The sequence below is a fragment of the Piliocolobus tephrosceles genome, chromosome 3, assembly GCF_002776525.5.
Source record: "Piliocolobus tephrosceles isolate RC106 chromosome 3, ASM277652v3, whole genome shotgun sequence".
Taxonomy (NCBI): Eukaryota; Metazoa; Chordata; class Mammalia; order Primates; family Cercopithecidae; genus Piliocolobus; species Piliocolobus tephrosceles.
Window position 1 is genome coordinate 126,399,138 of NC_045436.1, and position 14,694 is coordinate 126,413,831.

Sequence of the window (14,694 nt, forward strand, 5' to 3'; positions counted from 1 at the left end):
ACAAGTCAATTATTATTTATAGGAGAATAAATAAATTATGCCATATTACATAATAGAATAAATAAATTCATCAATAAAGAACAAACTATTGATACATGGAACATCATGAGAAAGTCTTAAAAATATTTTGCCTGGTTAATGAATTCAGACAGAAAATGGTATATACTGTATGATACCAGTTATATGAGGTCTTAAAAAACTGGCAAATTTTGGCCGGCCGCGGTGGCTCATGCCTGTAATCCTAGCACTTTGGGAGGCTGAGGCGGATGGATCACGAGGTCAGGAATTCAAGACCAGCCTGACCAACATGGCGAAACCCTGTCTCTACTAAAAATACAAAATTTAGCCAGGCGTGGTGGCACACTCCTGTAATCCCAGCTACTCAGGAGGCTGAGGCAGGAGAATCACTTGAACCTGGGAGGCAGGGGTTTCAGTGATCTGAGATTGTGCCACTGCACTCCAGCCTGGGTGACAGAGTGAGACTTCGTCTCAAAAAAAAAAAAAAAAAAAAAAAAAAAAGTCAAATTTTGTCTACAGAAATAGTAATGAGAAGAAAGTTTTATTAGGTGAGGAGAGGGAATAAGAAGACTGGTAAAAGACATGGGAAAATTTTCTGGGTACAGAAGAGATTTATTTTCCTTCTTTTTGTGATATTATAAAAGAATGTACAATTGTCAAATTCCCAAGCTAAATGCTTCCTCAAGCTAAATGTATATTTTAGTGTATGTAAATTATTTCTCAATTGCAATGTTAAGGAAAACACACGAGAATTCACAATCTTTACCTGTCTTAAAACTCAGTTGTCATGTTATTTTAAGGTCACTGCTTCCACAAAGTCACCAAGTCCTTCCACCTTATTTTTTTCCTTTATGACAGTCTCTTAAATGTAATCCTCTATGAAGTGAATTGTCTCTTAACACACTTTTAAAAATTGTATTTTTCCTTTATTTAAAAAAGTCAAGCCCTGTATCTTATTTCTGGCCCCAACTACTATGGTTACTAAGAATAGGAAGTCACAGTCCCTATCTCTGAATCTTAGAATCAAGTGGAAAAAAAGAAAATTGAGTCGTGTGAGGAGATAGGCAAAAAAACAAAAAGTTACTTTTTTTTTTCTTTTCTTTTCTTTTTTTTTTTTTTTTTTTTGAGGAGGAGGGCTATTTAACATCTATGTCCCGTGTTTGGGAAACTCCCTACTCTTCGGAATTTATAGACACAAAATGGACATGTACTTGCTTTCCTAGCTTATTGTGAATAGGTTGCTCTGGGCACTTCTGCTAGATGCATCCATTCAGATGCAGTAGCCTCAGATATCAGATGAGGAGCTAGTGATACAAAGAAGCAGGAAGTGGTATAGCAACAGCAGCAGCAGCAGCAGCGGCACAGTTGCTGCCACAGAGTTCACTTGCAGCAGCAGTGACATTTCACAGCAGTGATTCTGTGATGTGGTATGGGCTGCTGTCAGCCTCCTTGCTCTAGTGTATCTACTGGGACTGATTCTCCAGCCGTCTCAGTGATTCTATGAGATAACCATTATCATTTCCGTAATCCAGCAAAGACATTATGATGAGAGCTACATAATGGAAGAGAGCATTCTTATCTAATCTACAAGTGTTAATACAGTACTGAACAAATCGTAGTAATTCACTAAATACTTATCTGTTATAACATACAATTTAATTTTGTTCTTTCCCTCTAGATTTGGTATTAAAATGCTGATTTTTGAAAGGTGAAAATTAAGAACATTCATGCATTTTTCTTGTTGACATTAAAAACTTCCATTTTAATTGGTTTATAATTGGCTGATAATTCATGCCAATTTCCACTTCCAGGATGGCATCATTTTGCCATCCCACCATGAGTTACCAGCACACTTAGTCACTGGCAATTCTCTCATATTCTCTGCTCTAAAATTAATGCTTAAATGTGACTTTAACAAACAAAAACAAAAACAGGCTGGGTGTGATGACTCATGCCTGCAATTCCAGCACTATGGGAGGCTGAGGTGGGAGGATCTCTTGAGGCCAGGAGTTCAAGACCAGCCTGGGGAACACAGAGAGACCCTCTTCTCTATTAAAACAAAACAAAACACACAAAAAACAAGTATACGTTAATTTAGAAAATAAATGAACACAGAACTTAATTTGACTAATATATTTCTACATGTCTTCGGATACACAGCTTTGTGTCTGAAGGTTCACACATTTATTGTATACTTCAGTAGTGAGTATATAGATGTATAGATGAACCAGGCACTGAAGTACTAGGGTTACATCAGTGAACAAGATTAGACAAGGCCCCTGCTCCCATGGAACTTACTGCCCGGAGGGAGACCCAGGCAGTAAGCAGGCAGATTAAAAAATAATAATAATATTATTTCTTGGCCGGGCGCGGTGGCTCAAGCCTGTAATCCCAGCACTTTGGGAGGCCGAGACGGGCGGATCACGAGGTCAGGAGATCGAGACCATCCTGGCTAACAAGGTGAAACCCCGTCTCTACTAAAAAATACAAAAAAATTAGCCGGGCGAGGTGGCGGGCGCCTGTAGTCCCAGCTACTGGGAGGCTGAGGCAGGAGAATGGCGTAAACCCGGGAGGCGGAGCTTGCAGTGAGCTGAGATCCGGCCACTGCACTCCAGCCCAGGCGACAGAGCGAGACTCCGTCCCCCCCCCAAAAAAATAATAATAATAATAATAATAATGCAAAAAAAAAAAAAAAAAAAACTTAAGGAAACATTGTATTCTAAGAAGAAAGGTAAAAAAACAAAAACAAAAAAACACCCCAAACCTGATGCAGGAACATGCTTGGTGTGTTCAAGAAACAGAATCAAGATTACTCTGTCTGGATCACACAGAACATGCTGAAGACAAATGTGAGGTGTGGCAAATGAGGCAGGAAGGAAGTGGACCAGGTAGCACGTGGCAGACCTAGTTAAGTCATGAGATTTCATTCTAAATGTTAAGTGGAGGTCAACTGGTCAGAAGTATGTTTCAGGAAGAACCCTTTGTCAACAGGATATACTGTTGGAGGGCAAAAGAGTGGAAGCAGGGAAACGATTTAGGAAGCTAATGCAGGAATCTAATTTTGCTCTACTTAATCTTACTGCTGTCTCAAAAATTTTCTTAGTCAAATGAGTAACATAAAAATGATTTCTAAGTTTAGTCTTACAATATTTCTAACATTTACAGACCATTTTATTCTGATGACAACAAATGTAAGTTGTTTTTCTTGATATTATTTATCAACACTGTTCACCTTGCAATATGAAATATTAGTATTAAGTTGCTGACTAGGAACTGAGGTCGTCTTCCTATCACCTGGCAGATTAAACAATCTCCCTTTCTTGGCAAAAAAGAAATATCTGTGTGTGTGTGTGTGTGTGTATGCATATATGTACAAATATGGGAAAGAGGGGTGTATTTTAGAGGAGATATATATATACACATACATATTTATATATATACACACACATCTATACATACATATATACACACACATACATATCCATATATACACACACATACATATACATGCACATACATGTGTGTAAGTTTAAACATTTTTTAATATTAGTGAAATTTGGGACATACTTTATAAGATTATTTATTGAATTTTAATTATTTTCAGTATATTCAATTTAGTAGTAAGCTAAGCTGATTATATTTACAGTTCCATTTCCCAAAATCATCTCCTTACATTTAAATGTTTGTATGCTTTGCAAAGAAAAGCATAAAAATACTCTCAAAAAGATGCTGAATAAGCAAAAAAATTTTTTTTTAATTAAAAGTAAAATTTCCATAAAAAAATTTACAAGTGAAATCTGCACACTCAGTGAGAGTTTCTCCTTTAGAGGAAAGATGTCAGATCCTCTGAATTTTGTTGTCCATAATTTCCTTCATATTTAAGTTTCTGGCAACAGAAAAGTAATGGAACAATTTCCAAATCTGATTGGGAATTCTGTAGAATAAATATCACTGTAATATTGATGGTGCTGTACAGTAGAAAGAGGAGGAAGAGGAGGAGAAAGAGAATAGTGTAGGAAAAGGAAGAGGGGAAAAGCTCCTCAATAGTGGATCTAATATTCTGGGCCAAAAAGGAATGAATTGATGCAAGTTCAATTCCCTCAAGCTTAAAAAATAAACTCTAACCTACCATTTCGGCCATTTTGCTTTAAAGTATTTGCAGACAGCTGGATAGTGCTTCCATGGCCCATGTTTTCTGGAAATTTTAGATCTTCTAAGTTTCCTTCTGTGCTCAGTCTTGCAACTTCCAATTCTGTTAATATCAAAGAGATACCCATGCTCATTGAGAAACATACCTAAGCTACAATAATTTTCTAAATCATTGCAGTATTTCTGAAATCAAAACACTGGAATTCTCATTCTATTTGTCATGCTTTATGAAAATCTTTCAAAAAATATATTGTTCGTATTTTATAAAAATAATGCAAATAAAAGTTATTAAAATTATGTAAATAATACAAACATGTCAATCATAAAGCCTAAAATTTAAAATTCAATCCCAAATTCTTTTTTTTTTTTTTTTTTTTTTGAGACGGAGTCTCGCTCTGTCGCCCGGGCTGGAGTGCAGTGGCCGGATCTCAGCTCACTGCAAGCTCCGCCTCCCGGGTTTACGCCATTCTCCTGCCTCAGCCTCCCGAGTAGCTGGGACTACAGGCGCCCGCCACCTCGCCCGGCTAGTTTTTTGTATTTTTTAGTAGAGACGGGGTTTCACCATGTTAGCCAGGATGGTCTCGATCTCCTGACCTCGTGATCCGCCCGTCTCGGCCTCCCAAAGTGCTGGGATTACAGGCTTGAGCCACCGCGCCCGGCCTCAATCCCAAATTCTAATACATTGTCATTGGCCTTAAGTTTCAAAATATAATCTTTATTTTATAAATTAAATAAAAATCCTTTTATAATCTAGAGCTGTACTATCCTATCAATATTGATCTTTAAGTCCAATAAATTTGAAACAGCTTTATCATAACTTCTGAAATAAAAGTGTTAGCTACTCCTAATCCACAATAAAAATAGATTGATATCCTTTATAAGTCAAATAACATGATTATCAAACACTGTTTTATCATTTTCACTCAAATGACTTACTTCTTTATAATGTGAATTCAAAGATACTCTCATTATAACTGAAATAACTCGCAATAGTCCTGTATTAAGAGGATGAAATTTTAAATAGTATAATACATACATAAAAATCCTTTAAAAAAACAAACCTCATCGTAAGTGATCTCAGGCTACTGTGTTCAATATTGAACCTAATATTGAAATGTCCTAAGAAAGATAGCACACATGATTTTCTATCCTTTTAAGCCAATGACAAGTGATGCCCTCTTTATTTTAGAAAAAGAATGACTTTTCTCCATTGAAATAAAGTATCACTCATATCTGGGACACCAGAGATACTTTTTTCTTTTCCCTCTTCTGATATACAACAGTGTCTGGACCTTCTGAATAACAAAGGCCACTTACTAATATTGTCTGTGTTCTCCCTGACAATGTCAGTCTTCAAAAGGTTATCAGCCAGCACAAAAGCACTTTCCTCCACAGTATGAAGCAACATGGTGGCCGCACGTAGCTGATCGCTTATAGTCAGGTCTCTCCACGCATTCAAAGCTTGTGGCTGAAGGAGGTTGTTAACTGTCTCGACCATTGCCTATAAGAGGATGAAAAGAATGACAGAGGTCTCTAGTGAACCCACATAGCTGTCAGAAATCCAGGTGTACATGTTGCCCAGCAAGCAAGGATCAGCAGTGTGCATGAGTTCAGTATTGTCCCAGCCTCCCCTGTGACATGCTGCAGCAGAAGCATTCATTATTTTGTTCTGTAAAACCCTAGCTGAGACTTTGAAAAGCAAGAGGAAAACCTGTTTTTGTTTTGAAAGACAACAAATAAAGTCATGCTTTCTTCTTAGCATCAATAACACAAGCTTCAAGAAGACTATGATCACATAATTAAATTATTTGGCTGGGGAACTGTTGACAAAAGATTTAAACCAAGAGTTTTACCACATGACTCAAAGAAAATCATTTTTTCTGTACATTACCATAAAACTGGATGCTGAACACAACAGAGATTAAAAGGATGACCATAAATGTGACAATCCAAGAATTTGTTGCCTATAGGTTGATGACTCACATAGCGAACCTATCTGTTTTTTAGCCAGCTAGTAAAATGTCAGAATGGGGAAAATATCAAAGGATACATACTCCAGGGGCTTTGGATATGTTATGTACAAAGAGAAACCTTCTTCATGCTGTTTACTACTAAGGAGGGGAATAAACAGTTGAACCTTACTACCTATGGTCCTCAGGTGTCTTATCTTTAAAAAATCAGCAGTAGGTACACCCACACATAGAGACAAAACACTACAGTTCTCATTGCTTCATCCAAAAGAATCATCTCTGTAGTTGCAATTTATATATTTCCTGTGGTTTGCTTTATGCTGTTGGTTACAAAGAAAAACAGTTCTCCCAATAAGGTCTTGGGTTTCATTCAAACATACAGAATTGTAAAATAGAAAGATACAATACCTTCAGCTTGAAAGTGATCATCCCTGAACCCAAATCATTATGAAATATGCATCTAATCCAGAAATAAAGTTGAATAAAGAGCCAACACAGGCACAGTTACCAGGCAGCACATAAGTGTTTTGAAACAGGACTCACATTATTGACACATTGGCAGAGGGGCTGGGAGAGACTAGAGAAACACCCTCCACAAGGCAGTGTTTTCTCCTGGCTGGTGTTTTCATAGTAACCAAGTAACAACTGTTAAAAATTCAGCTTCCTAATGAAACACCTTGGCTGCCAATTAACACCAGCTTCAAAAACTAATTTGCCTTTGATAAAAGTTGTTTTTCTTGATATTTTCCCAGCTATTCCAAGTTTTGGTCAAAAATCAACATCACTGTACTTTTAAGTAAAATAATCCTACTCACAATTTGCATGCTTTGGATTATTTTTTAAAAGAGGAACACCACAAACAAATCAAAAAAATCTCTCACGAGTTTAAACACTGGACATTTTATATAGTGTGCTTAGCTCCGTCATTTGTTCTTGGTGTAAAGCATGACCTAGTAGCCAGACAAAAGTATTTCTGGATCACAACAAAATGATCCACTTTCCAGGAAGTTCTCTATAAGGGCAATGCCAACAGGATATGCCAAACAGATGCCAGATAGGAAACCAAAAAAAAAAAAAACTTTAGATATTTTCTGAAGCCAAACAAAAAATAAGAGAACACAGACCTCTTCAGTGTAAAGAAGTATTCTTTCAGGGATTAGATGATACTGTGAATTCATTAAAAATGCTCTGAAAGTCCCACATGCAACAGAAATTATGCCTGTTCTTCATGGAGCAGCCATTTTAGCTGCTGATAATCTTAATAATTAGTTAATAATCTCATAATAATTAATTAAAATCTTACCTTAGGGGAAATTTGATTGGGCATAATATATTTCTCTTCTGTCCTTTATTGTTTTTATTTTCATAATTTAAAGAATGCAAGATGAGAAAAAAGGAAAAAGAAACAACTATGGTCAACTCCGAGAACATTCCAAGAAAGAACGTGTTCCAAGACTAAATTAGGAAAAAATAGAAAGTTTGACTAGACCTATAACTAATATGGAGATTGAATCAGTGATCAAAGCCTCCCAAGAAAGAAAAGCTCAGGACCGGATGGCTTCACTGGTGAATTCTACCAAATTTTTCTACACTTAAAGAAGAATTAACACTAGTCCTTCTCAAACTCCAAAAAATATAAGAGGAGGGGACACTTCCAAACACATTTTTATGAGGCTAGCATTACTTTGACACCAAAGCCAGATTAAGACACCACGAGAAAACTGCAGGCCATATCCTGATGAATACAGATGCAAAAATTCTCAACAAAACGCTAGCAAACTAAATTCAACAGCACTTAAGGAAAAAAGTATAAACCATGATCAAGTGCAATTTATCCCTGAATTCAGGGAGAGTTCAACATAAAAAAAAAAATCAGTGAATGCGATACACCACATTCACAGAATAAAGGATATCACATGATTGTCTTAATAGACACAGAAAAAGTGTTTGACAAAATTCAGCACCTTTCATGACAAAAACTCAACAAACTAGGAACAGAAAGAAGTTACCTCAATGTGATAAAGGCCATGTATAAAAGCCCTTAGATAACATCATACTCAACATTGAAAACCTGAAAGCTTTTCCTCTAAGATCAAAAACAAGGCAAAGATGCCTACTCTTGCCACTATTCAACATAGTACTTGAAGTTCTTAGCCAGAGCAATTAGGTAATAATAATAATAGGCATCCAAATTGAAATGAAAAAGCAAAATTCTCCCTGTCTGCAGATGACATGATCTTATATACAGAAAACCTGAAAGACTCCATTAAATATATATATACATAAAAGACTGTATATATGTATGTGTGTATACATACGAAAGACTGTATATGTGTGTGTATGTCCTTTAAATATATATATACATAAAATGCTGTATATATGTAAGTGTGTATATATCTATAAAATACTGTATATATTTGTGTGTGTGTATATATATATATAAACTAATGAACAAAATCAGGAACGTGTTTACAACAGACTGCTTTATCTAAAAAACTTCGTATGTCTTTGAACCGACAGCAAATAAATCAAAGGTACCATTTATTAATTTATCTTAGCTTTGCAACTGAAAAAGTGCAAAGTGCAATATTTTTTCATAGCTACAAGTTTTCAACAAGTGTATTCTTCAAGATAAGGCAGTCTTTAGGAAGGCTTTCTACTAATTTTGGGCTTTAAGCCCAAACAATTGCCAAGTTTACTAAAAAGCAACATACTCAAAATGTGGCCCCCAAATCTAGGATTTGGTGAGTTATGACACCAATTTAACATTTATTTAGTCTGCTCAAAGACACACCTGTTCACCATTGTTTAAGTATAACTGCAAGGAAATGTTTACACAAGGACCAAGAGACAGTATTCTGTAGTTCTAAAATCAGAGTGTGGGATTTGGAACCACATCCCCCAAATTGTACCTTCACAGTGCCTCTTACTGTGTGACACTGGGCAAGTTACTTAACTTCTCTATACTTCATCTACGAATTTGGTATGATAATATAATCATCTCAGAAAGTTGTCTGGCTCAAAACAAGTGCTCAAGATGTAACCTTGTTTTTACTTTTACTTGATATCACAGTCCAGTGTAGGAAGAAGGGAAGTCTTCACTTAGAAAGCACATTTCATATCTGATCATTGCTAAATAGCCACACTGAATTGAGATCTGGAAGGAATAAATCTTCAGTAATGCAATCTGCATAATTTGGTCTCTTACACAACTACAGAAGCCTATACTACCTGAAGCTTTGAGGAATTGGACAGTAAAGGCAACATGTGTATTAAATAGTTCATAATGAGTTTTTTAGAGACTCGAATAAAATGCCCCATTTCCTGCTAGTGAGACAGCACAATTAAGTCCATCTTAGAAGCTTCATAATTATAAATGACTTAAACTTTCTAAAGCTTGCTGACATGTCCCTTTACTGGCTAAATGAAGGTTAATTAAATAGTTACAACTCCTCAATGAATACCTATATTTGGATTTCCTTATACATTTATGTATTGTATATTTTATTCACACACTATGACGTCTGGTCACAAGGTAATTTTTTTTCTCAAACTAGTTATTTGCATTCTTTTCATATGCTCAATATAAGACTCATTATATTTCAATTTGAGAGTAGGTAGGAGTGAGTATTATCCTTTTCATCATACAGTATACTCACTAAACTCTCAGTGACTTTTGAGTGTTTCTAAAAATCAAAGACAAATGGGAAAGAGCCAAAAGTCATTTTGATTCACACCAAGATTATGGACATACCATATCCTACTAGACACATATTTGCATTATTTTTTAATGCAACATTATTAGGACCCTTATCATTAAATTCGGACCTTAGGCAAATTCAGTCGACGAATATTACTCATAGCATATAATTGTGATATGTTCGTTAAGGATGCTATATACTTTATAATTACACTTTATATATTTCAAAATACAGAGTTTATTTGTTATAACTACTGCAAAAACCTTTGCGAAAAACTTCTATATATTTTTGCAATGACAACTTTTGTCATTATTCCAAGAGGATGTATTTGTGAAATAGCCTAAGATTTCTCAGGAAGAATACACAAAAGAATCAACAGTGAGAAACACATGAGTGGCACCTTTTACCCAGGTGAGCAGTAAATATCAAACTATGAAAGTAAGCAAAATCATCTGGGGAACTTAGTTACCCCCTCTTCCTCCATTTCAAAATCATAAAAATAAATACTCCAATAGAAGGAATGCCTTATGGAAAGATGTATAGATGTCTAACTTTACCACCATGGCTTTTTTTTTTTTTTTTTGGTTCTTTTTTTTTTTTGAGACAGAGTCTCACTGTGTCGCCCAGGCTGGAGTGCATTGGTGCCATCTTGGCTCACTGCAAGCTCCACCCCCTGGGTTCACACCATTCTCCTGCCTCAGTCTCCCGAGTAGTTGGGACTACAGGCACCCACCACCACCCCTGGCTAATTATTTTGTATTTTTAGTAGAGACAGGGTTTCACCGTGTTAGCCAGGATGGTCTTGATCTCCTGACCTCGTGATTCGCCCGCCTCGGTCTCCCAAATGTTGAGATTACAGGCGTGAGCCACCGCGCCCAGCCTTGCAGACAAGTTTTTAAATCACTAGCTCATTCAGGTTTTAGCTCAAATATCATCTGCTCTGAGAGGTCTTCCATTATTAGCAAAACCGGGGGAAAGGTGGGGGAACATCCCCCCATCCTTAAATCTATTACCTGTTTTGTTTTCTTTGCATCATATATCATTATCTAAAGATGTCTCACATATTTGTTTACCTGCACAACTATCTTAAACTTCCCATTAGACAGATGGCGAGCTTTCTGAAGCAGGAGACACTGTCTCATTTACAAGAGCCAAAAGCAGTGTTCGGTAACTCTTAGATGAGGGATTTGCCATGCGGGATAACTCATACGTAAGTCAGTTTTCTCCATTTTCATATCAGCCAAAATAAAAATCTCTGAAGTTATTAGTTTGATGAGTATAAGAGCAAAGAATAAATAGAAATGATAAAACTTATTAACTAGCCAATACTTCCCTGAATTAGTCTCACTTCAGAGAATCAATACCCCAGTGGGCTCTTAGTCCATTTGGGCTGCTAGAACACAATATCTTAGACTGAACAATTTTATAAACCACGGAAATTTATTGCTCACAGTTCTGGAAGCTAAGAAGCTCAAGATCAAGGCACCTATAGATTCATTGTCTGGTGAGGTCTCACTCTCTGCATCCTCACAGGGTTCAAGAGAGAAACAAATTACCTTGGGCCTCCTTTGTAAGGGCACTAGTAACATTCATTCATGAGGGCTTTGTTCTCATGGCCTAATCACCTCACCAGAAGCCCCACCTCCCAACACCACTATACCGCAGAGTAAGTTTCAACACATGAATTATGGGGAGATACAAGCAGTCAGACCACAGAAGGCTCCCATTTTAGTATTTGTTTATCTTTAACAGAATTATCCATATTTGTATCTGGTTTTCTCACCAGACTATGATGTCCTCAGAGAAGAGATCATATTCATTTGTGTTTTCCCAGCGTAAATTTTAGTGCTGTGATACCTTTAGGGTATTCATTAATATTTATCACATAAAGGTAAGTTACTTTTATTATCAAATTATTAATGACATTATATACAATAGGAAAACTGAAAGCATCCTTTTTTGTTTCTCTAATTTTTTCCCTGTATCCCCAAATACTTCTGAGAGAATAACGTGTTCAGGTATCACCATAATTTGAGAGTGAGACAGGGTGAATGAGAGGAAGTTAAGATGACAGAGTTCAGAAGAAGAAAATCTAAACCACAGATTATTATAGTGAACATAGGACACTATGAGTAAGAAATATATATATATATATGTGTGTGTATATATATATATATATATATATATATATATATATATATATTTTATAAAAAGTTTTCCATAATGTTTCCAAAGGTAATTTCCAACGTAATTTAATAAGATTTCACTAAATATGTATTATGTGCAAAGAACTAGTTAAGGCACTGTTGAATGAGGTTAGAGAGAAAAACATAGAGTTTGCCTTCAATTTACCTATGCTCCAGCACAAAACAGATCTAGAAACCCACAGCATACAGCACAAAAGTAACAGATTCTTGCTGGGGAGGTCCATAAAGACATCCCAGAAAATGTTTATTTTTGAGTTAGACACTAGAGGATGAATACATTTTCTTTGACTCTGAAGAGGAAATCCAAAGCTAAAGTACATAATGAGCAAGTTGATGATGATCAAATAAAAAAAGCAAATTGATATTAGGCAGCCCATTTGAAAGTTGGGAACAATTATTTCATAGTAATAGAAACATTTATACTAATGAATTGTCTAAATTCTTTTGAAAAATAGCCTAGTAATATAAATTATATTTTACTCTACTTCCACTTTTTAAATATATTTTCCTGAATGCATCATGTCCTTATCAATATATACCATAATATGCTGAATAATGCTATTTTTATTATATTATTATTTTATTATATTATATATACAGTTACATTTAAATATTTTTCTTCATATCTAAATCTCAGGATATATTAAGGAAGAAAAATATGTGTCCAGGTCTCTGCTCCCATTTATTGCTTTCTGAATGTATACACTGCAGATAGATAGATGAAAATAGTATCCATTGATTTATAATTTGAAATAATAAAAACAAAATGTTCTTTAATTATTTACTTTGACTTCTTGATATAAAGTTTATCGGTTGAGAGTAAAGTAAAATGAAGCAAAAGTTTAAAATCATTACTGAATAGGACACATTGTACTGCAATCTGTGTTTAGATATTGATTCAAATCAAAATGTAAAGGTCAAGTGTTAGAAGTGTCTTCAAAACAGTTTATAACTTGCAGGTTTTTTATTACAAGTCAAGTTGAATGACTGATATTTACACACCTGATCAATAAACCTAAGGTGCTTTTCATAACCACTGTCATTTGATATTATTAAGTATATAAAAACTACTAATCTCTGAACCACCTTTTATATTACAGTGAAGTGCTGGCATTTTCAAATCTTAATTAAAATTAGATCATATAAGACAAGTGACCTTAATATAGTAATAAGGACCTTTAGGAGTAAAGCAAGGTGAAACTAAAATTTCATAGAACAGACTGTGTCTTTAAGAGACCCTTTTTTTTTTTTTTTTTTTTTTTTTTTTGAGACGGAGTCTAGCTCTGTCACCCAGGCTGGAGTGCAGTGGCCGATCTCAGCTCACTGCAAGCCCCGCCTCCCGGGTTTACACCATTCTCCTGCCTCAGCCTCCCCAGTAGCTGGGACTTTGCAAACTGTATTTGATCATATCACTGTTTAATTCTACTTTAGAATGAAATGACTGAATGCTGTCAAATAAATCTCTATCGTGTTACAGGAATTAAATGGATCTACAGACCTGACTTAAACTCCTTGCTAACTCAATATTCATTCAACAGATATTAATTGAGCATCTTCAATGTGGCAGTCAACTGGGATGCAGCAAGAAAGACAGATGTTCTCCCTTCCCTGAAGGTAATGGCAATATAGTTAGGCCAGGCAATTAAACAAGTAATTACAATCCAACATGGCAAGCATTATAATGATGGAAACATAGAGTTTAAGCTCTGTATTGGAAAAGCTCCATGAAGGGGGACATTTCCAAGATGAAACTCGACACTGAACAAAGAGACAAAAGGGACAGGGTGTACTTATAGGCACAGAGGTGAAAGAGAACAGGCACTGCGAAGGAACTGAAAACAAATTCCTTATGGTAGAGCAAAGAGCATAAGGGGTTCAGTGGTAAGACTGGTAAGTGAAGGCTAGATTTCAAAGAGGTTTGCAAACTATGTTAAGGTATTTATAATTCTTCCCAAAAGTGATAAATAGTCACTGAAAAAAAAAAAAAAGTAAGGTAACAGAGTGATACACAGTAACAGTTAATATTTCTGGAGTGTATTCCAGACCTTGATATGAATGGTTTACATGCATTAACTCCTTTAATTTTCAAAGTAACCCAGTGAGGTATAATTTATTATCATCTTCATCTTACAGTGAGAATACTGAGACTCATAGAAGTTAAGTAACTATCTAAAGGCTAATTAGCTAACATAGAGTAGAACCAGGGCTCAAGTACATGAATTCTGGTTCTGGAGAAAAAGAAAAGCAGAGATTATTCCAAAGATATTTAAAACGATTTGCTGATTAGCTAACGCCAGTTGATGAGGAAAAGAAACAAGTGCAATGCGTAGAATTTGGGGTAGTCAAGGAGGAAGCACTCACTTCGAATGGGAATTTTGTTTTTCAAAAGGTAGTGGGCATAAGAGTATATGTGTGGGTGGAGAGTATGAGTAGCACAGTAAATTCAGGTTGCATACTTTGAATGAAATATACAGTCTTGCCGGGCGCGGTGGCTCAAGCCTGTAATCCCAGCACTTTGGGAGGCCGAGACGGGCGGATCACGAGGTCAGGAGATCGAGACCCTCCTGGCTAACACGGTGAAACCCCGTCTCTACTAAAAATCCAAAAAATTAGCCGGGCGAGGTGGTGGGCGCCTGTGGTCCCAGCCAC

At 35.9% G+C, this 14,694-nt stretch overlaps 1 protein-coding gene across 7 annotated transcripts in view; it reads right to left on the reverse strand.

The window, feature by feature from the left end:
- Positions 1–14,694, reverse strand: part of ADGRL3 (adhesion G protein-coupled receptor L3) — a 902,055-nt gene that overhangs the window by 133,128 nt on the left and 754,233 nt on the right. For all 7 annotated transcript variants that reach the window (XM_031935344.1, XM_031935342.1, XM_031935341.1 and 4 more), the window contains 2 exons: positions 5,485–5,668; positions 4,148–4,270 (listed from right to left, as the gene is read on the reverse strand). In XM_031935344.1, coding sequence (XP_031791204.1) covers positions 4,148–4,270; positions 5,485–5,668 — 307 coding nt within the window. The remainder of the gene's footprint in view (positions 1–4,147; positions 4,271–5,484; positions 5,669–14,694) is intronic.